Source organism: Diaporthe batatas (assembly GCF_019321695.1).
Source record: "Diaporthe batatas strain CRI 302-4 chromosome Unknown Contig00009, whole genome shotgun sequence".
NCBI classification, from domain to species: Eukaryota; Fungi; Ascomycota; class Sordariomycetes; order Diaporthales; family Diaporthaceae; genus Diaporthe; species Diaporthe batatas.
In genome coordinates, this window is record NW_025408556.1 from 1,644,622 (window position 1) to 1,663,492 (window position 18,871).

Below are 18,871 nucleotides of genomic sequence, written 5' to 3' on the forward strand. Positions count from 1 at the left end.
GAAACGACCAAGAATGGGATTTCAATCCGATTCATCTTTAACTACTAGTACAACGGCTACGCCCGGTAAGAAGCGTCGTTTCTGTGAGCTTCGACGTCCACGGGTTTGTATTTTTGCACAAGCCTCTACAGACTACTCAGCAGCCTCCCTCGCAAGGCCTTCTTCGCGGCCCACGGCCTCCGGGTCGAAGTACGGACGGTCCCGAATCCCCAGAGCCCTGAAACCCCTCCTGTCGCCAAGCCCCTTGCCCAAGTAATCGGGGGTGGCCGTGTGCACCACGCACTGGTTGTCCCAGATCGCAATATCGTTCTCGTTGACCCACCGGTGCCGAACGTGCATGTCGTGGTTCAGCACGACCGTCTCCTGCAGCCAGTCGACGATCTTGCGCGACTCTACCTGCGACAGGCCGTTGATGCGCTGGACGTGGTGGCCGAGACAGTAGACGGTATTCCACTGTTATCATCTGTCAGTCCCGGGAAAGAAAATTGACAAAAGCAAACAAAGCGTGTGTAGTTTTCACCACGCGCAAGTGGACCACACTTACCCCCGAAACAGGATTTGTGCGAATCACCGGGTGCGTCGCCGTGACCTCCCTGCCCACGTTTTCAGGGGCCCCTCGGGGATCCGTATACCAGGCCAGCCCGTGCGCCGCGGCGATTGCGTCGTACTTGTCCTTCTGGCCAGCCGTGAAGGTCAGTGTGGAAAGGAACGCCCGCATGGGGGGCGAGAGCCGGTCGTAGACGTCGTATCCGGACGCCCAGACTGTGTCGCCACCTGTGCGAGGGAGCTCGACCATGCGCAGTACGGCGTAGTCGCCGGGTATGTTTTCAAACTGGCTGTCAGTGTGCCACATCTTGTGAATAGGCGTGACCTGCCAGTGGATCAAGTTAGTGATCGAGCCTGCTTGTGTGATATTTTCAAATGAGTAGCACAGAACGAGAATTTCGGATGTTGTGAATTTTGGAATATGACCCCTGGTCTCTACCTAGGAACAATTCAATGCCACTTACACTGGGGTCCTGCAATCTGAGGCGGGGCTTAGTAGCGGCGTCCTTTGCATCTTTTGCTTTCCCACCTTGGTCACTGATGACTGTCACTTCCTTGTCATCGATCTGCTTCGTTGTGTGCATCAGGGGAAATATGTGCAGGCCGGATGTGGGTGGTTTGCCCGTGAGAAGGCCCATACGCTGGGCGAGTTCCTTCTGTAGCTCGACGGTCATCTCATTTTGGGCACGGAAGAACACAACACCGCGGCGCGATACTTTGAGCGCAAAGTCAGTGGCTCCTTTCTATCATGCACTGCTCTTTGGGGATTCCACATCTTCTGTGATCGACTCACCTGTTATGGCGAGGTCTCGAATCAAGTCGTCTGAGTTTGGTGCCCGAAGCCATTCAGCCAGGTTCGCATCCGGAAACTCCGTGCCCGTGTTGGGCGTCGTATCAAACCTCCTAAATTTGTCAAGGGTTCCACGGTAAACTGGAGTTTCTCTGTGTGTAATAAAGACACCACAGGTACCAGGTGCCTGCATTGATGATTGAGGTGCATGGCCGTTTGTGGACATCTTGACAACACCAGCACCGTCAATGTTGGTCTCAAGGCTGCTACTTGTCTCTGCTACAATCGGCAGTTCCCGTGAGGACATGGTGTGGATTTGACTCGGTAAAGCAACTTGAATGTAGTGCGGTTGATATCAAGCAGCAGGAAATTCGTACTCGTAGGGCTCGATTTTACGGTCACTTTCCAACATTGAAGGTTCAAAGGTTCAAAGGTTGGCGAGACGGGATACACATCTGGCTCGGAGTACGGTGGCTAAATGTAGGCAGCTTCGCATAAGTGAACAGAGGGCGTAGCCGCCTCAGCCGCCTCACAGCTTGAACTTTAGAAGGGCCCATTTTTACGAGGTCTACCCATGCACTACTGACTTAAGGTTGAACCATCAATCCGGGCTGCTGCCACGGCTCGGCGCGCATTGCATGGCATGACCACCCTGAGGCTTGACTTCGGAGTTGGACAGCGTCAGCTCGGAGAGTTGCCCTATGCGCTCAAGTGCTCCCATCATCCAATTTAGCAATTTCGGAACCATACTCAATTGATGGCTGTCATCCGCACCCCGGCTCCACCTCGGAACTAGAAAACGCTCGCCTCATTGAGCAAAGTAGTCGCACCAGCTGAACCTTATTTCCTACGGGAACCATATTCCACCTATATGATTACGGGGCCTATAAAAGTAGAGAGGTCTAGACTTGGCAGCCTCGAGTCAAATGCATGGGGCATATCGAAGACCCATACGAACGTAATCTTGCAGGACTCGTTCCCGTGTCAGAAATCGGGCTGAATGTGGAGGAGATGCTCCTAGATGTCCTCGTTTTATTCTGTTCAGGGCCTAGTTTGAAACAAAATAGAGTTTAGTAGGTGAATACATTCAAGTACTTGGTGATAAAAACTGTTGCTCGAGTAGCGCGCGCCTCACCGCCAGACCTTGCGGGACATCTGGAGCCTCAGGATCGTATGACAACAACAGCAGCGCCGACGAGCGTATATCCGCACGAAGTCGTAGCGGGCCAATTGGATCCTCCTTACCCTAGGATATGGGCCTTATGGGTGCGCCCTTGTCACAAGTCGGGTGTGTCGGGGTGGTGTCGTAGCTTGGCACAACCCAACCTTGGAAGAGAACCAAGCCTTGGAGCTCTTGGTGGATGGTGTAAGTGCCTGGGGTGTTGGGAGGGGGCCGATCATATTTCGCAATAGTCGCGCTGTGTACCGAGCACATATTTGGACCCTTATAGTACTGTTCCCCCAGTCGGTATCTGTCCTGAACACTTTCTATTGCCATATTTCATCTTCTCCTCACATATACAGCCAACACTGAAGTCACCCTTGACAACATTGCCCACCAGAAAGAGCCGACATGGAGCCACTTGCGCCGCTGCAAGAACAAATCCAACACGTGCATAATTCACTGTCTATCACTGACAATCGAACTGGACTGTCATATACTCTCCCAATTGCGCGCAACTCTATCCGAGCTACTGACTTCCATCGTATCAAGTCGCCACAAACGGCGGAAGGTCCGGTTGATCAGAATGACGCTGGCATCCGTATCTTCGACCCTGGTTTCCAGAACACCGCGTGCATGCAGTCTCAAATCACATACGTCAATGGTAACACTGGCGAAATCGCTTACCGGGGAATACACCTGGCCGACTTGTTCTACTCAAAAAGACCGTTTGAACATGTTGCTTTTCTCTTAATCTTTGGGTACCTACCTGGCACGTCAGAAGCAGCGGCTTTCAACAGGTCTATTGCTACTTCGGATTTGCCACCTCAAAATATCTTCGACATGATCAACAACCTGCCGTGAGTATTCTGAAATGAAACGAGGCTGGTGTTCTGGCTTGCTGTCAGGCGTTGGTTAACAAGCTCATGAGCTCTCAGAATGAACACGCACTCTACGACTGCTATTGCTTCCGCTTTGACCCTCTATGCGGCTCTGTGCCCTGACAGGATCCCAGCGTCCCGAGGTGCAAACTTATACAAGGGGAATCTCGCGGCTATAGACAAGGAGATTCCACAGTTCCTCTTCGTTAACTCGGTCATTGCCGCGGCCGTGTTTTGTCGTCTGCATGGGCGAGAATTCAAGCCGCCTGTCGCGTCCTACTCCTATATAGAAAATATACTGCACATGATGGGGTTTGTGGAAAGCAGCACTGGACAGCCAGACCCTCAAGTATGTTGGCCCAACTTTTCCCCTCAAAAAGCTTTACATGTGGTTGACAATCAATTTGTTTTTCGACCTCAGGTTGTCAGCTTACTCAACCGAACAATGATACTGATGGCGGACCATGAGATTACCAATTCCGCATCGGTACTACTCAATACAGCATCTGCCCTTGCCGACCCGTACTCCTGCGGTGCCGCAGCAGCACTCTCGGGTATCGGTATCCTACATGGTGGCGCGATAGAGGTTGCTTACAAGCAACTCGAAGCGGTACATGATCTGAGTGAGGTGCCAGCTTTACTGGAGGATGTTAAGTCGGGCAAGAGGCGGCTGTATGGTTATGGTCACAGGAAGTGGAAGGTGAGCTATTCTAATTATCAGACCCCGTTCAAGTTGGCTCAGTTCTCCTCTGTCCATACATGCACTCGGAAAACGCATTCCATCAGATGAAGGCACATGGGGCTGGAGTGGAGTGCGGGGAGGTTTTGAACATACTTGGAGCCAGTCATCGACGAAATGGAAAGCTGATTGACTGACAATCCTCCAGCTCCCGGATCCCCGCTCAGTGCTGTTTCGTGAGCTGATAGCCGGCGCCATGGAAAACATGGAATCCCTAAGGACAGATCACCACCTCAACGTCGCGCTTGAGATCGACCGCGTTGCCGCACAGGACGAATACTTCCGGTCACGGAAACTCTGTGCGAACGCGGATCTCTTTCTCAGCTTCGCATACAAAGCCATGTGAGTTCAAACCTTGGTCGAACCCCTGGACAAAGTGGCTGATGTAATGGCCCAGGGGCATCCCACCGGACTTCATCCTCTCCATGACGCTCTTGAACAGAAATCCTGGATATATAGCACATTGGCGGGAGGCCATGGGTGAGCTTTCGTCCTGTTACACTTGAAGCAAGACACAAGCTGACGAGACATTCATCGAAAAAGCCGATCCTAAGCCTCGGATGTGGCGGCCCCTTCAGATCTATGTCGGGAACACCCCTCCACCGAAGAGGGATCAAGAAATGAAGCACAGCCAGAGAGCTCTCAGCCGTTTATAGTCATCGATAAGAAGCAAATTCTAGCATGTCATCATATAAGCAAATGAATTGAAATGAAAGAGAGATCACAACAGCAATAGGAAAGACTCTATACAAGCAGACTCCTTGAATCGTTCAAGTTTCACCCCATACAATATTGAGCAGGGGCATTGCCCATGTGATCGATGCACTTCACATATTGTGCGCGCCCAGCGTGCGCACCTGGGCACCTAGGGAGCAAAGATTTCAGCTCCCACTGCAAAGTCGTCCCGCAATTAATCAAGCCGGCCACAATAAGTCCATACGAATAAAGCAGCTTGCAGACCCACCGGCAGACGACATCTGGACGGAATTGCCCGGTCCGTTCCAGCTTGCAAGAGATAGGCCCAACAAAACGGCCTGCCTTCCAAGCCCAACGTTACCCTACCAGACCCAGCAACTGCCTCAGTAAAAACAGTAATGCGTTTCTCTTCAATTGGAAGTTCCCAGACACCACAACTGGAGCAAGGAAGCAACGTTGAACCAAAACCCGAGCAAGAAAGACAATAAGACAGGGTTGCACATGCGGAGTCAACCCAACAACACATCTATGCAAGAAAGGGGGGAGGGGGAGGGGATGTGGGCGGTTGACGTCGCCCTCGACCAATGACCAGCAGCCTCGCGAGCCTCCACTAGCAGCCCACACCCAAACCGGCAAAGCCGCGACAGGAACAACACGCCATTGGTGGATCGATCACCTCACTTGTTGCAGTGAATGCATAAGTACCTAGCTACGGGCTATCCATATCCAGGTCTGTGAATTAGGCAACCACACGCTCGCTGGCAGACACATACACGCACCAGCCACTGACTGACCGCAGGTGGGCAGGGAAGCACTCGGACCCGTGGACTACGTGGGCTACCAGCATATCATGATATGCACTGAGGAGGTGTGGCGCAGCTCTCCTGCACCCTCATATATAAACCGGACCACGACCCCAAAGTTTTTTGTACAGTACCTAGCCTCGTCTTGTTCTTTCTTTCTTTTCCTCCCGACTTATATCCCACACCACAGGCAGCACTAAAATCATCCCGCCATGGCTCGAACAAAGGCCACAGCACGCGGCCTCAACAACAACAACACGACGAGGTCACTGCCCCGCCTGCCATCAGGCGTCTACTTCTCCCTTCCAGTGCTGCCCGACGCTGCCGCCAACGAGGCAAGCCATGTCCCGGAGTACCCAACATTTCCCTCCCTCCGCGGGGCCCAAGGAGGAGCCGCGTCGGCATCTGCCTCTGCCGGGCCTGCTGCACCGGGTGAGACCGTGGACCTCCCATACCGCCCAGCACCAGCCCCCGGCACCCCACAGCCGCAGCCCCAGCTATGCCTCCCCCTCGCCGACGTATCCATCAGCATGCAGGTAGACCACAGCACCGCCAGGACGAGCCTAGTACAGACCTTCCAGAACCCCGCCGGCGGCAGCCCCATCCCCGAGGCCCGGTACTCCTTCCCGCTGTACGACGGCGCCACCGTCACCGCCTTCCGGTGCTCGGTCGGCGGCGGCAGGGTCCTCGAGGGCAGGGTCCTGCCGGCGGGGGAGGCGAGGCGGGAGTTCGCGAGGGCCGCGTTGGAGAGGCAGGAGGCCGCCGCCCTCGTCGAGGAGCTGACGCCCGAGGTCTTCCAGACGACCGTGGGGAACATCGCGCCCGGGGCGGCCGTCAGGGTGGAGATCACGTATGTCGAGGAGCTCCGTGTGGACCTTGGGGGTGGCGGTGTCCTCGTGACCATCCCGACGTCCGTTGCGCCGCGGTACGGGACGCCCCCGCAGGGGTACAAAGGGAAATCGACCCCCACGGAGCCCCGCCTTGATGTTGTCGTCAGTGTCGCCTCTTCTAGCGCTGAGAAACCCATCGTCTGCCGGAGTGGCCATGACATCAAAGCCGAGTACGAGGAGACCAACCCGGGATCGCAGGAGGGGGAGGAGTTTGAAGACCTTGCCTCCACGGCGCTCGAGGGCCAGCCGGGCATGGGCACCACTCCCAAGCGCGCCACAGTCCGGATGTCAGACAAGACAGCCATGGACAAAGACCTGATCCTCTTTGTCCCCTCGCCCGACGAGAACCCGCAGAGGTCCCTGGCCGTGCTGGCCCCTTCGGCGGCAGGCGCCCCGGGTGGGCAGCATTCCGCCCTGAGGGTGACGGTACGCCCCAGCGAGCTCTTCTCCGACCTGCGGGAGTCCATGGCCGGGTTCGACGGCGAGGTCCTGTTCCTCGCCGACCGCTCGGGCTCGATGGCCGGCCCCAAGATCGAGGAGCTCAGGAACGCGCTCTTCGTCTTCGTCAAGAGCCTCCCGCCCGGGTGCAGGTTCAACCTCTACTCCTTCGGCAGCGACGTGTCAGGCCTGTGGGGCCGCTCCGTGCCGTACGGCGAGGCCGCCGTGCAGGACGCCCTGGACCATATCTCGACGTTCCAGGCGGACTTTGGTGGCACCGAGGTGCTGAGGGCACTGAAGAAGGCCGTCGGGGACCGCCGGTCGGCAGGGCAGGCGTCTTCTTCCACGCAGGTCATACTCCTGACCGACGGCGAGATCTGGCAGGCGGAGGAGACCATCGAGTTTGTGCGCATGAACACGGCCAAGGCAGACGGACAGCTGCGGTTCTTCAGCATGGGTCTTGGGACCCACGTCAGCCACCAGCTGATCCAAGGCATAGGCATGTTCGGTGGTGGCTTTGGGGAGGTTGCTTCCGTGGATGCCGCGGGCAGGTGGAAGGAAGCCGTGATCCGGATCCTCAAGGGCGCCATCATGCCCAACAGCTGGTCCTATTCGATCAGCATTGGCGACGGGTGGGATGAGAAACGTCTGGACGTGGATGATGTTTTCCCGGGCAAGGTTGCCAAAAAGCCATCTGGTCCTTCATTCGTCCAAGCTCCAAGGAATATCCCCTTGCTCCACCACTATGGGCAACAGTCAGTCTACTTCCTGCTGGACGCGAGCAGCGATAAATTCCCGGAACAGGTGACCATCACCGCGTCCTCGCAGTACGGCGGGACCAAAACGGCCACTCTGAAAGTGACTCGAGCGACGCCCAACAACACCACCATCCATCATCTCGCCGCCAGGACCGCCGTGCGAGACCTCGAAAGCCAAGACGTGCCCGACGCAATCTCGTCAGACATCATCCGCAGCAACGCCGAGCATCTGTGCCAAGCGTACTCCATCACCAGCAAGTGGGCGTCCTTCGTCGCCGTCAGCCATCTACAGGAGGAGGAGGAGTCTGTGGATGACGAATACGTCGAGGTCAGTGTGTACAAGGCGCCCATGGCTGACCCGGCGCTCCTGCCAACAAGCACATTCGAAAGGGTCGCACGACGGAAGACGCAAGGCATGCAATACATGCAATACATGCAAGGCATGGCGCCACGGAAGCAACTGGCGTCCAAGGCAGCGAGGAAATCCGCGCCTTCATCCAGTACCAGCCTGATGCCCGTGAAGAAAGCAAGGATGGTCTCTCCTGGCGGTGTGTGCGACCTAGATTATGAGGAGCCCACGGAGCCGGACGCGCCCGCCGACAACCCATCCTCCATCCCTTGGCAGGATGTCGTCCGCCACCAGCGTATAGACGGCCTATTCGACCTTGATAAGAGCGTTGCGAACCGCCTGGGCACGCACTTCTGCCCCGGGACGCAGCAAGCACTCACACTCTGGGCTAAAAAGCATGCTGCGGACGACACCAAAGGCGGCGATGCCGTGGGGCTCCTGGCCAGCACGGTGATGGCGCTGGCCTATCTCCGTTCCCATTTCTACCCCGATCGAGCGCTGTGGGAGCTCCTGGTGCAGAAGGCAGAAGGGAGCATTGCCTCGCGGTTGGCGCCTGGACAATGGGACCGGTCGGATGGGCTATCGGCACTGGCGGACTCGGCCCTTGCGCATGCGCATTACGGTAGTCTCTCACAGGACGGTGCCAAAGGAGACTGGTGGGTCTCTGGTCCTAAAGGTGGCCGTTGTGGTGTCTGCAAGGCACGCAGTGGTCAGAAGACAAGACTGGCGGATGGCGGGCCTTCAGAGTGTTCTTTCTCGGGGTGTGGTGTTCCTGTCAGCCCCTGGGACCAGTTCTGGACACATGCTATTGAGCAGGGCCACATCAACTCGTCCTGCCGAGTCGCCAATGGCCAGTCAGAAGCGGCCGACGGACAGCAGGAGAAAGATGGGCGGCGCAGAAGCCAGAGGCTAAAGATGGCAAATGAGGTGTAAAACAACAAGATATTGTACAGCCGGAGGCAAAGAATTCAGGCTGGAGATGGCAGATATTGAGGGCATCTAATGATGATGGTGATGGAATAGTAGGCAACAAAGGTGTAAACTTCATGTGGATATCGTGGAAGGCAACTGAATCTTGAACAACACCCAGGACGTCAAACTGCAATGCGGCTCCAGGGGGGCCGGTCTCGTATCAGAAGAATTGAATCCTGGACTCGCTTCCAACGATGTTGGGGTAGTGTTGGTCATCAAGACATACGTGTTGTTCAATCAAGCTTTGCAATGCAGATGGCTTACCAGGTTCTTTTCATAGTTTCTCGTGGTCGTAACATGATAAGTGACCGGGGAACCCCTTGCGCAGCGGTCTCGCAGCACGGGGCTCAGCGGACGTTCCCTCGTGGATGGGTGGCTCTCAGCCTATGAGCCATCAGAACCACCGCAATCATTCTGGGGCGCTCTGCAACGAGCCATACCCGAGTGAAGATCAGCCTCCGGGAATAGTGCCGCTGTTGCACATGCGGCCCCCAATCGTCCCTTTCTTTCACGCAGGCTCACAACTGAGCCATGGGCGAGCAAATGAGACGTTGTTGCTGCAGTGTAACGACAAGTAAAGATCAAGTAACTCTTGCCTGCGCTCTTCGATTCGAACATTGAGTAGCATAAGAATCCCACATTGGGCTCTTGCCACCTTTCAGGAAGCAGGAGGTACAGCCCACTTCTTGGAAGTCTACAGGTGACTACAGGAATTCGACTCGTCTCTTGTCAACTAGACGGCCATCTACATCATCTCACCAATGGAAAGCGTTGGGTTCGTGCCAGAGCCCAGCTGCGGCCGGGGCACGGTCAGCATCATCTGGAGCTGCTTAGCAACGATGTTCTTCGTGGTGTGGACAGTGCTGCACATGGACTATCGTGAAAGCCCGTCGAAGTTGATCTGGGGCGCCTCCACGTTCTTCATGCCAGAGGCCATGCCAGCCGCGGCAATACAACAACTGATCCTCTCGCGGCGGCTGCAACGGCAGCTCCACAAGATGGGTGGCTGGGACTCGTGGGCACTGGAGCAATCGTTCCTAGTGATCAAGAACGGCGTCAAAGACAGGAGCAGCGGGGAGATCGTGACGGCGGACAGGTTGATCCAGCTTGCCGCGCGTGAGCAGCACAAGTCCAAGCACGGCGACGGCGAAGGCGACGGGGTGGGCATCCACATGGGCATGTTGCCGCAGAAAGACGACATGGACAAGAGGAGCAAGAAGGGCTGGTTCGAGAAGACGATCGCGGGCGGGCAGGCGCTCTGGTTCAGCGCAAACGTGGTATCGCGGCTGGCAGGCGGGTACCAAGTGACGCTGCTGGAGGACCTGACACTGGCGTACGCGTGCTGCGGGCTCATGGCCATGGTGGCCTGGTTCCGCTGCCCGCAGGACATCCAGGATCCCTTCGAGGTGGACGTGGCGGGGCTGAGGGCACTGGTTGAAGAAGAGGAAGGCGGCACGAGGAGTCCCCCTGGGCTGCGGGTCGTGGGCAACAGGTGCTTGTCGTGGCTGGTGATGGTGAGCCTGTCGATGGTGACGGCGGTGCATCTTGGGGCGTGGCAGTACCCGTTCCCCACTGCGGCGGAGGCATGGGTGTGGAGGACCTGCGCGCTGGTGAAGCTGCCCGTTGGCCTTGTGCTGTTGTGCTTTAGACATCATAGCAGGATTGTCTGGCTGGTGTCCATCTCGGTCTTTGTTGTCGCCCGGGTTGCCTTGTGGGCGGTGGCATTTGCTGCATTTCGAAAGATGCCAGCCTCAGCGTTCGACTCGCCGAGTTGGTGTGACTATTGGGGGCATGTTGGGAGGTGAGGGTGTAGTAGTCAGCCGTCTGCAGGCATGTGACGATGTGGTGTATGAGTTGGAAGGTTGCAGGCAGCATAAAGCCGGCTGGACACGGCTCGCACGGGGAAGAGGCAGGAAGGAAGCAGGGAGGCGCTTGGCCAAATGAGGATGGCGCGTGGAGGGGCAGGCTGGAGATAACAACATCGAACAGTAACACCAGAGTGGGCCCTGCAGCCGAGAGCAGCAGGTGGGACCCGATGACGGAGCCAGACAAGGGCAGCCCCAGGATTGCCCTTCCCCTAAGTGCAGGTATAGCCATCTCCTGCACTTAGGGGACAACACCAGAAAAATCATCACGGCCCCCTTCTTGGTCTGACTTTGATCTTACTCAATTTGTTACGAAATGGCGCGCCGCAGAGGGGACAGATAGGCGGTCACCTGTCGAGTCGTGGTCCTGCGCCCCTTTCCTTTCCGCTGGCGCCGCCCGTTCCATCCCGTTTGATCCCGTCTGCCGGTGTGCGTGCTCATTCCTGCCGTTGTGTTGATGTGTTGTTGCTGTTGTTAATAATAATGTTGAGCTTCTGGTCTGGCTGGTCTGGTCTGGTCTATTTAAAGGATGGCTGCCACCCGCCACCCACCCTCCTCTTTTCCTCGAGGCTTGAGGCATTTCGAGACTGGACCGTACACGACATCGATCGATTGATTGATAGACAGACAGACAGGCAGACAGGCAGACAGCAGACAGTCAGTCAGTCAACGCCAATTGAGTGAGATCTGATAAACATCGATATCACAACACCCTCCTGCCTCCTCACCGGCAGAGCTGGCCCGTCGTCACACAGCATCTGATCTTCACAAGCAAGAGCGTCCAAGCTTCAATTCCATCACAGCCCCAGCTCCTGCCCCCCCTCCAGCTCGTGCCTTCTGCCAAGCAATCGTGCTCACTCACCCGAGCCCCTCCAAGGTTGCGCCTAGCAGCGTTCTAACGTCACTCTCTTGCTCTTTTTCTCGAGCTACTGCTGCAGCCTCTCCCTTCTTTGGCCCGCAGAGCCGAACCACGCCGAAAGGAAGGTAGTCAAGTCAGTCAGAAGTCAGAAGTCAGTCACAAGTCAGCCAGACAGCAATCCCTCCTTCCTTCGTGTTGTGTTGGCACCACCACCGCCACCGTCGCCACCACCACTTCTGAGGAACAAAGCCGCCCTCCTCAAAGCAGACCACCACAACATCACTCATCACCACTCTTGGCCCCACCACCCAATCCACATTCATTATGGTCCCCCCGACTCTCGAAGACCGCACTGCGGCTCACGACGACAGCAACGGCAGCGCAAACAAGAAGCGCAAGGCCAGCGTCTCGTACGGCCACTACAACCACTACAAGGGCCTCAACACCAGCATGGTCCAGTCAAAGTTCCTCTCCAACCCCGAGGACTTGGGCGTGGTTGCTGTGGGCTTCTCTGGTGGGCAGGTAAGAGCACTTGTCTGGCAGGAATCAGTAATCCTGCCCTGACCACTAACACCATCTCCCACCCAGTGCAAGCCAGGCGTCGACGCTGCCCCCTCCGCCCTGATCGAGGCCGGCCTGCTGACCCAGCTGCGCGACGAGCTGGGCTACAAGCTGCACGGCGACGACACCGTCCACCTCTACACCGACCTGGTCCCCAAGCCCGGCCAGGACCCTCCCTACCGCGGCATGAAGAACCCCAAGGCCGTCTCCGCCGTCACCCGCCGCATCGCCGACCAGGTCTACAGCCACGCCAGCCAGGGCCGCCTCGTCCTGACCCTGGGCGGAGACCATTCCATCGCCGTCGGCACCATCGGCGGCACCGCCAAGGCCATCCGTGAGAGGCTCAGCCGCGAGGTCGCCGTCATCTGGGTCGATGCCCACGCTGACATCAACACCCCGGAGACGTCTGGCTCGGGCAACATCCACGGCATGCCCGTCGCCTTCCTGACCGGGCTGGCAAACGAGGACAAGGAGGAGTACTTTGGCTGGCTGGAAGAGTCGAACCGCCTGTCGCTGCGGAAGCTGGTCTACATCGGCCTGCGGGACGTGGATGCGGGCGAGAAGAGGATCCTGAGGGAGAACGGCATCAAGGCCTTTAGCATGCACGACATCGACAGGTTGGTGCTATCTATCTCTATCTACTTTTACACCCCCACTCACCTCCCCCAATGAACATCCGCTGACACCCTGTCAAACAGACATGGCATCGGCCGCGTCATGGAGATGGCCCTCGCCCACATCGGTAACGACACCCCCATCCACCTCAGCTTCGACGTCGACGCTCTCGACCCCCAGTGGGCCCCGAGCACAGGCACGCCTGTTCGTGGCGGGCTGACCCTGCGCGAGGGTGACTACATCGCCGAGTGCGTACACGAGACGGGCAACCTGATCGCCATGGATCTGGTCGAGGTCAACCCCAGCCTGGTGGCCAGCGAGAACGACCCCGGCGCCAGCGAGACCGTGCGTGCGGGATGCAGCCTGGTCAGGTGCGCGCTGGGCGAGAGCCTGCTGTAGGTGCAGGTGGGAGTGTTGGATTTTTTTTCTCTCTTTCTTTTTACATGTACTGTATGACAAAATGAAGGAAGAAGGAAGAGCGGGTGTATTTCTAGCCGCGGGACCGACGTCAAGAATGGTCTCTAGATCTCTTTGCCCAACGCAATGCGAATTGTGTTAGCCTCAAGGTGTTGATCCACACCATGACAGGACAACCAAAATAGACTTGAACAGTGTAGATATATACACATGATAACCAGCATGGGAGACAGGCAGTGGGTCGGGTGGAGGGGGAGTATTCCAACGTGTGAAGGTCCAACGAATATTGACACTCTGATGCAGTTTGGACAATCTCTATGATCGCAAAGGAAGCAGTCCACCTCATACCAGATATCTGTCGCACCAACACCACCCCGATCGACACCATACCGACTATCCCAACCCTCAGACCTCCTGAATCCCAAAAAGCATCCCAGGTGATGCCGGGTTCGACATGATGGACCCAAGCGAATCCGACCTCAGCCTCGGCGACCGCGGGCTCTTGGGGACCAGCCAGTGCGCCTTGGGATCATCGCCATCGCCCCCTCCCACCAGCGCAAACACGACGCTCGACTCGCTCGCAGACCTCACCATCGCAGGGCGCGTGGGCGTCCGAGGCGTAGGCGGCATCTCCCCTGCCCCTGCCCCGGCCCCGGCCCTGACGCTGGCGTCCCCACCACCAGCACCACCACCAGCAGCACTCCTGAAGCTCCTCCCGCTCCGCTGCGTCCTCAGCCTCGATGGCCGCCGGGCCCGAGCCTGGGCAGCCAGCGCGGCCTGCTCGCGGGACGTCTTGTGCGCGCGCCGGAAGACGCGGTCCAGCCTGAAGGAGGCACCGTAGACGGGCCGGAGGAGGACGGCCGTGGCGGGGCGGGCGCGGGCCTTGGAGAGGACCGCGGTGGGGACGTCGACGAGGGCCGCCCCTGCGCCTGTCCCTGTTGTTATTATCCCCGCACCACCGCTGCTGCCGCTGGCGTCGGGGATCCCCAGCAGCCGGGTCCACCGGCGCCAGATGCGGCACCCGTCGGCGGTGAGCAGGCGCAGCAGGGCGGCCTGGGGCGGGAAGTAGCGCAGCGCCCTGGGCCGCAGGAGGTGGAAGATGAGGTTGTCGACCGTGTAGCGGAGCAAGGGGTACGAGGAGGTGACGAGGGCGCGCTGGGCCTCTGCGTTTGAGCGGTGGAGGCGGGTTGACTCCTCCTCTGCCTCTGAGAGGGGGCCGTCTGGGGTGGACAGGCCGCGCGGGTTGTTGTGGTGGGACTGGGAGGCAGTGCTGGTCCGGCTGAGCGAGTCGAAGTCGGTCATGTTCAGGTAGGCCAGGCAGGTGTGCAGGAGGGCGTAGTAGCTCGTGTCTATGAGCTGCTCTGTTGTTGGGGGTGGGGGTGGCTGTTGTTGCTGCTGTGGTTGTTGATGATGTTGTTGTTTTGTCGTCTTGCCGGGCTGGCGAGGAGGAGGAGAAGGCGACGATGACGGTGGTGCTGGAGTGAGGATCTGGAAGCCCCTCCCCTCGAGGAAGAAGCGCCGCACCGACTCGTGGGCGGGGACGACACGCTGGAGACCCAGGGGCTCGGACGACACCTTGCTCCTCGACCCGCCGCCGTCGAGCCTCACCAGGCCCTGCGATATGCGCCGGGCCCAGCGCCAGAACTGCGACGGGTTGTCGGCAGGGACGTAGTCTCCCGATGGCCTCCGCCGCAGGTCCCTCAGGCTCATGGGCGGCTCGACGTCGAGGGCCCTCGCGGTCAGCTCGGCCCCGGTCAGGAAGGCGTCGCCGCCGTCCTGCGGCCAGACGAGCATGGTCAGGCGGATGGCGACGAGCAGCTCGTTGAGCCGCAGCGCCTCGGGGGCCAGCATGACCCACTGCATGAGCACCAGCGCCGCCCTGGCCTCGCCCGCGCCCAGCCGCCGCAGCTTCCACGCGTACAGGTCGTCGAGCCGCGCCTGGCCCGGGTGGTGGTGGTGGTGGTGGTCCTGCGCCAGCATGGCCGACGACGAGCCGCTGCGGCCTCTCCCCGAGGCTGGGGTCTGGCCGCTTCCAACGACGACGCCGCCGCCACCGCCACCGCCACCGCCAACCTCGGGCGCGATGTCGTCCAGCATGCTGCACACGACCTCCCCCGACACGCCGTCCTCGCTGGCGTCGTTGACGATGGCCACCGCGTGCTCCACCCAGAACATGACCCCGCGCGACCGCCGCGCCAGCTTGGCCGCCAGCGCCTCGCGGTCCTCGATGTCCGGGAGGAGCGTCGCCTCGATGTAGCTGGCGACGTCCTCGGCGTTGGAGGTGGGCACGTCCACCGTCAGCGGTGGGAGTGTCCCGTCCTCGACGTCGTCATCCCTGCGGCCCTGGTTGAAACCATCATGAGCCGTCGATGCAACAGAGGAGGCGGCCGCAGCTAGTCGTGGGCCGCCGCGTGTCTCATTTCCCCCATACCCGTCCAAATGCTGGATCGCCATGATGGTGGTGTTGTCGTCGCCTCCCCCGTCGTCTTCAGGACCCAGCGCCTGCGATGCGACGCAGATGCTCAGCGTTGTGCTCCGGCGCGCGAGCTGGGCCAGGCACCAGATCAGGTCGCGCGCGGTGGACGGTGCGGTGGTGGGCGCGATGTCGACAAAGACGAAGATGCGCCGCGTGCCGGGGGTCTCGACGACGACTGCTGAGTTATCAGTAGTATTATTCCCGTTTTGTTTCTTGCTGCCGCTGCTTCCGCCCTTGTCACCACCACCACCACCACCACGGCCACCCTCCTTCTCGGCTTTGGGTTTGGCCCCCGGCGCCGCACGGCTGTGCTTGTTGGTGCTCAGGCTGCTGGTGCTGGCCTGTGCTCCGCTGTTCTGGGGCAGTCTGAGTCGCAGGTAGTCCTGCAGGAAGAACGAGACGATGCGCGCATCGTCCAGTGGTTGTGGGACGCCCTGTCCTTCTTTTTCTTCGTCCCTTGGTTCGTCTCTTCTTCTCACAAGTCCGCCTGGGGGCTGGTCTTGGTCAGCAACAGCAGAACTATCGTTTGTACCACCGCGGACGAGTCGGCCTTTTCCTGCCAGCTGCTGGTTCCCTCCCGCTTCATGCATCACCCGCCGCGGCGTCGGCGGCCCCTGAGCGTCGTCATTATTAATTGTCCCGTCGCCGCGGCTGCTCTTCGGGCGCCGCCGCGAATAGACTTTTGGCGTCTGCGGCTGGGGTGCCGCGTGGGCCCCGCCGGCGTCGCCTTGCGTCCTGGGCTGCTGGTTGCTGCTGGTGGTGGGCTGACTGGGCCGGGCGTGGTGGTCGTCGCATGAATCTGCGGCCCTGGCACGCAGGGATGATGCCTTGGCCAGCCCGCCCACAAGGTTCCGCAGCCGCGGGTCGTGCGCCCACAGCTGCTGCAGGATGGCCCGCAGGGGGGAGGCTGTTTCATGTGTCGGCCCACCTGTCGTGCTGGTGGTGGTGGTGGTGCTGTTGCTTATTATGATGTGGCCCGGTTTGTCGGTGCTGGCTATTATGGTTTGCTGCTGTCCCTTCTTGTCGCATGTCTTGTGGTGGCTGTGTCTATTATGGTTTGCCGACCTCTCTGACCCTGGGATTATGCCCTGCAGCAGCGGTTCGCCCTCCGCGACGGCGGTGATGAGGGCGCTGCTGTGGGCTGTGGGCGACCACTCGGCCGCGACGTGCGAGGCCAGCGACGACAGGAGCTCCGTCTTGCCGCACGCCGCCGGGCCGCGCAGCCAGAGGAGCCTGTGGCAGTCTTGAGGGTGCCTGCGGTGGTACCACGACCCGAAGGCTGGGTGCTTGAGCAGCCAGGGAGGTGCCTTGCGGGTTGGCATCTCTGGGAGCACCATGGTCTGCGTGGGAAACGGGGCTCCGGGTTGGCTTGTGCTTCCTGCGCCTGCGGCTGCCAGCAGTTGCAGATTGGCCTCCTCTTCGGGCGTCAGGCGGTGCTTCTGCGAGAGGTGGGGGTCGTGGTCAGCCTCCTCGGCAGAATTGTCCGGGGGGGGGGGAGAAAAAAAAAGAGAAGAAAAAGAAGAGGAAAAAAAGAAAACAGAAAAAAGAAAAGAAAAGACGGAGGCATCTTACCCTGAGCGACTGGTGCTGCGCCAGCCTGAGGATGAACGACGCGAGAGATCGATATCCATCGTTGCCAGCCGAGGCGAACCTGCACATGTTGAGGTGGTCCGACTCGATATATTCGGCTTCCTCCCTCGCTCCCTCCAGCGACTGCGAGTCTCGGCGGACGGCAAGGGCCACCCAGGGGACATAGCTGTTGTCTGCCGGCGGGATGATGATCGTTTCTCGGTATGTCTTGACCTGGAAGCCATACTCGCGCCGCGCCTGCTCGAGGGCGTCGCGGCCCTCATACGCCAGGGACGCATCCCACCCGAGGAGCTCCTGGAGCACGCGGTCGTGCATCTCGACCCCTATTGTCGCGGCCGCCATGCTGGTCATGGCGTCTATCATGCTCCCGCTGGGGGAGTCCCTCATCGGACACCCCAGGAACACGATGCCTGCTATGGACGCGAGCAGGGGCCTGTCGCGGGTGTCCTCGTACGAGGAGGCAAGACGGAGCATCTGGCGCAGCTGATGTTAGCCAAGGTGACGAGACCAGAGCTCGCCGCCTCTCTTTGGTCCCAGGGTCCCCAACCCACCTCTTTGATGATGATCCCACCCGTGCTGTGGGCCACAAACACCAGCTCCCGGCTCTGGCCGTGCTCCCTGCACGAGGCGAGCAGGTCATTCACGGCGTCGTGGAGCTCTCGGCCCCGGCTGAAGACGTCGAGCTGTCCGGGGACGAGGTGCCCGTCGGATATGCGCGTCCGGAACCCCCAGGTGAGTATCCTGGCGTCGCAGCACAGGTCTGGCAGCAGGTCAGTGGGCCAAAACGTCCCCAGGTCACAGGCCTCATCGGCGTCCCTCTCATCACCCACCGCCGCCGCCGCCGCCGCCGTCCCCCACCGGTCAAGCGCAGGCTCCGACTGCTTCAAGGGGCTCTGCTGCCTGAGAGCCTGCGCGCGGGGCCGGCGGTGTGACCCCCGCCGCGGGGCCCGGCCCGACCTCGTCGTGACCGTGACGTTGTCGGGCGACAGCACGCCGCCCCCTCCCGAGCCATCCGAGAGGTCCTCGGAGCGGGGCCGGAGCGGCGACCCAAACACGCGCAACCGCGGCGACGCCGCGTCCCCGCCTCGTGGTGGTTTCTTGAGCGTGTTGCCCTTCTTCTGGTTCGGGGAGGCCAGGTGCTTCAGCGAGAGGGCGCGCACGGGCTCGTTGTCCCACGAGCTTTGGTTTCCCGCCGACGACGTGATGTTTGATGCTGCGACCTCCTTGTTGGCCGGGGCCTCGCTGGCTGGTGTGTGGAGCCATGTCCTGACCGGGTGGCCTCCCAGGCCGTGGACTAGGATGATGCTGATTGATCGTGGTCAGATAACATTTCAAGTCACCAAGACAAGACTGACGGAACGAGGGGGGGAAATGTCCTTACTCGAGGCTGACGTCGGTGCGGCCCTCCGGATCATAGACCACGCTGAGCCCGGTGGGCTTGATGTTCTCCCTCGGGACCTTCAT

The 18,871-nt window shown here is 59.6% G+C and overlaps 6 protein-coding genes across 6 annotated transcripts; 4 read left to right on the forward strand and 2 right to left on the reverse strand.

Annotated features, from left to right (window-relative positions):
* Nucleotides 1–132: 132 nt before the first annotated feature.
* KVR01_008011 (uncharacterized protein) lies at nucleotides 133–1,643 on the reverse strand (the record flags this gene model as incomplete). The annotated part of the gene is made up of 4 exons (XM_044790686.1): nucleotides 133–453; nucleotides 545–871; nucleotides 1,011–1,261; nucleotides 1,340–1,643. 4 exons carry the CDS (start codon nucleotides 1,641–1,643, stop codon nucleotides 133–135), a joined length of 1,203 nt encoding a protein of 400 aa, XP_044642989.1.
* A 1,491-nt stretch (nucleotides 1,644–3,134) lies between these two features.
* KVR01_007699 (uncharacterized protein) lies at nucleotides 3,135–4,774 on the forward strand (the record flags this gene model as incomplete). The annotated part of the gene is made up of 6 exons (XM_044792217.1): nucleotides 3,135–3,358; nucleotides 3,437–3,728; nucleotides 3,801–4,079; nucleotides 4,267–4,460; nucleotides 4,516–4,598; nucleotides 4,662–4,774. 6 exons carry the CDS (start codon nucleotides 3,135–3,137, stop codon nucleotides 4,772–4,774), a joined length of 1,185 nt encoding a protein of 394 aa, XP_044642677.1.
* A 793-nt stretch (nucleotides 4,775–5,567) lies between these two features.
* On the forward strand, nucleotides 5,568–9,216 carry KVR01_008264 (uncharacterized protein). The gene has a single exon (XM_044792172.1). It carries the CDS (start codon nucleotides 5,830–5,832, stop codon nucleotides 8,983–8,985), a length of 3,156 nt encoding a protein of 1,051 aa, XP_044643242.1. The 5' UTR covers nucleotides 5,568–5,829; the 3' UTR covers nucleotides 8,986–9,216.
* Nucleotides 9,217–9,696: 480 nt separating this feature from the next.
* Nucleotides 9,697–10,878, forward strand: KVR01_007943 (uncharacterized protein). Its single transcript, XM_044785013.1, has one exon. It carries the CDS (start codon nucleotides 9,786–9,788, stop codon nucleotides 10,827–10,829), a length of 1,044 nt encoding a protein of 347 aa, XP_044642921.1. The 5' UTR covers nucleotides 9,697–9,785; the 3' UTR covers nucleotides 10,830–10,878.
* A 1,194-nt stretch (nucleotides 10,879–12,072) lies between these two features.
* KVR01_007914 (uncharacterized protein) lies at nucleotides 12,073–13,323 on the forward strand (the record flags this gene model as incomplete). The annotated part of the gene is made up of 3 exons (XM_044784967.1): nucleotides 12,073–12,270; nucleotides 12,337–12,926; nucleotides 13,008–13,323. 3 exons carry the CDS (start codon nucleotides 12,073–12,075, stop codon nucleotides 13,321–13,323), a joined length of 1,104 nt encoding a protein of 367 aa, XP_044642892.1.
* Nucleotides 13,324–13,746: 423 nt separating this feature from the next.
* Nucleotides 13,747–18,871, reverse strand: KVR01_008032 (uncharacterized protein; the record flags this gene model as incomplete). The annotated part of the gene is made up of 4 exons (XM_044785083.1): nucleotides 13,747–17,253; nucleotides 17,390–17,881; nucleotides 17,911–18,712; nucleotides 18,789–18,871. 4 exons carry the CDS (start codon nucleotides 18,869–18,871, stop codon nucleotides 13,747–13,749), a joined length of 4,884 nt encoding a protein of 1,627 aa, XP_044643010.1.

Coding starts and splice junctions, on each gene's coding strand:
- KVR01_008264 (XM_044792172.1), top strand. CDS start 5,830: ATGGCTCGAACAAAGGCCACAGCACGCGGCCTCAACAACAACAACACG.
- KVR01_007943 (XM_044785013.1), top strand. CDS start 9,786: ATGGAAAGCGTTGGGTTCGTGCCAGAGCCCAGCTGCGGCCGGGGCACG.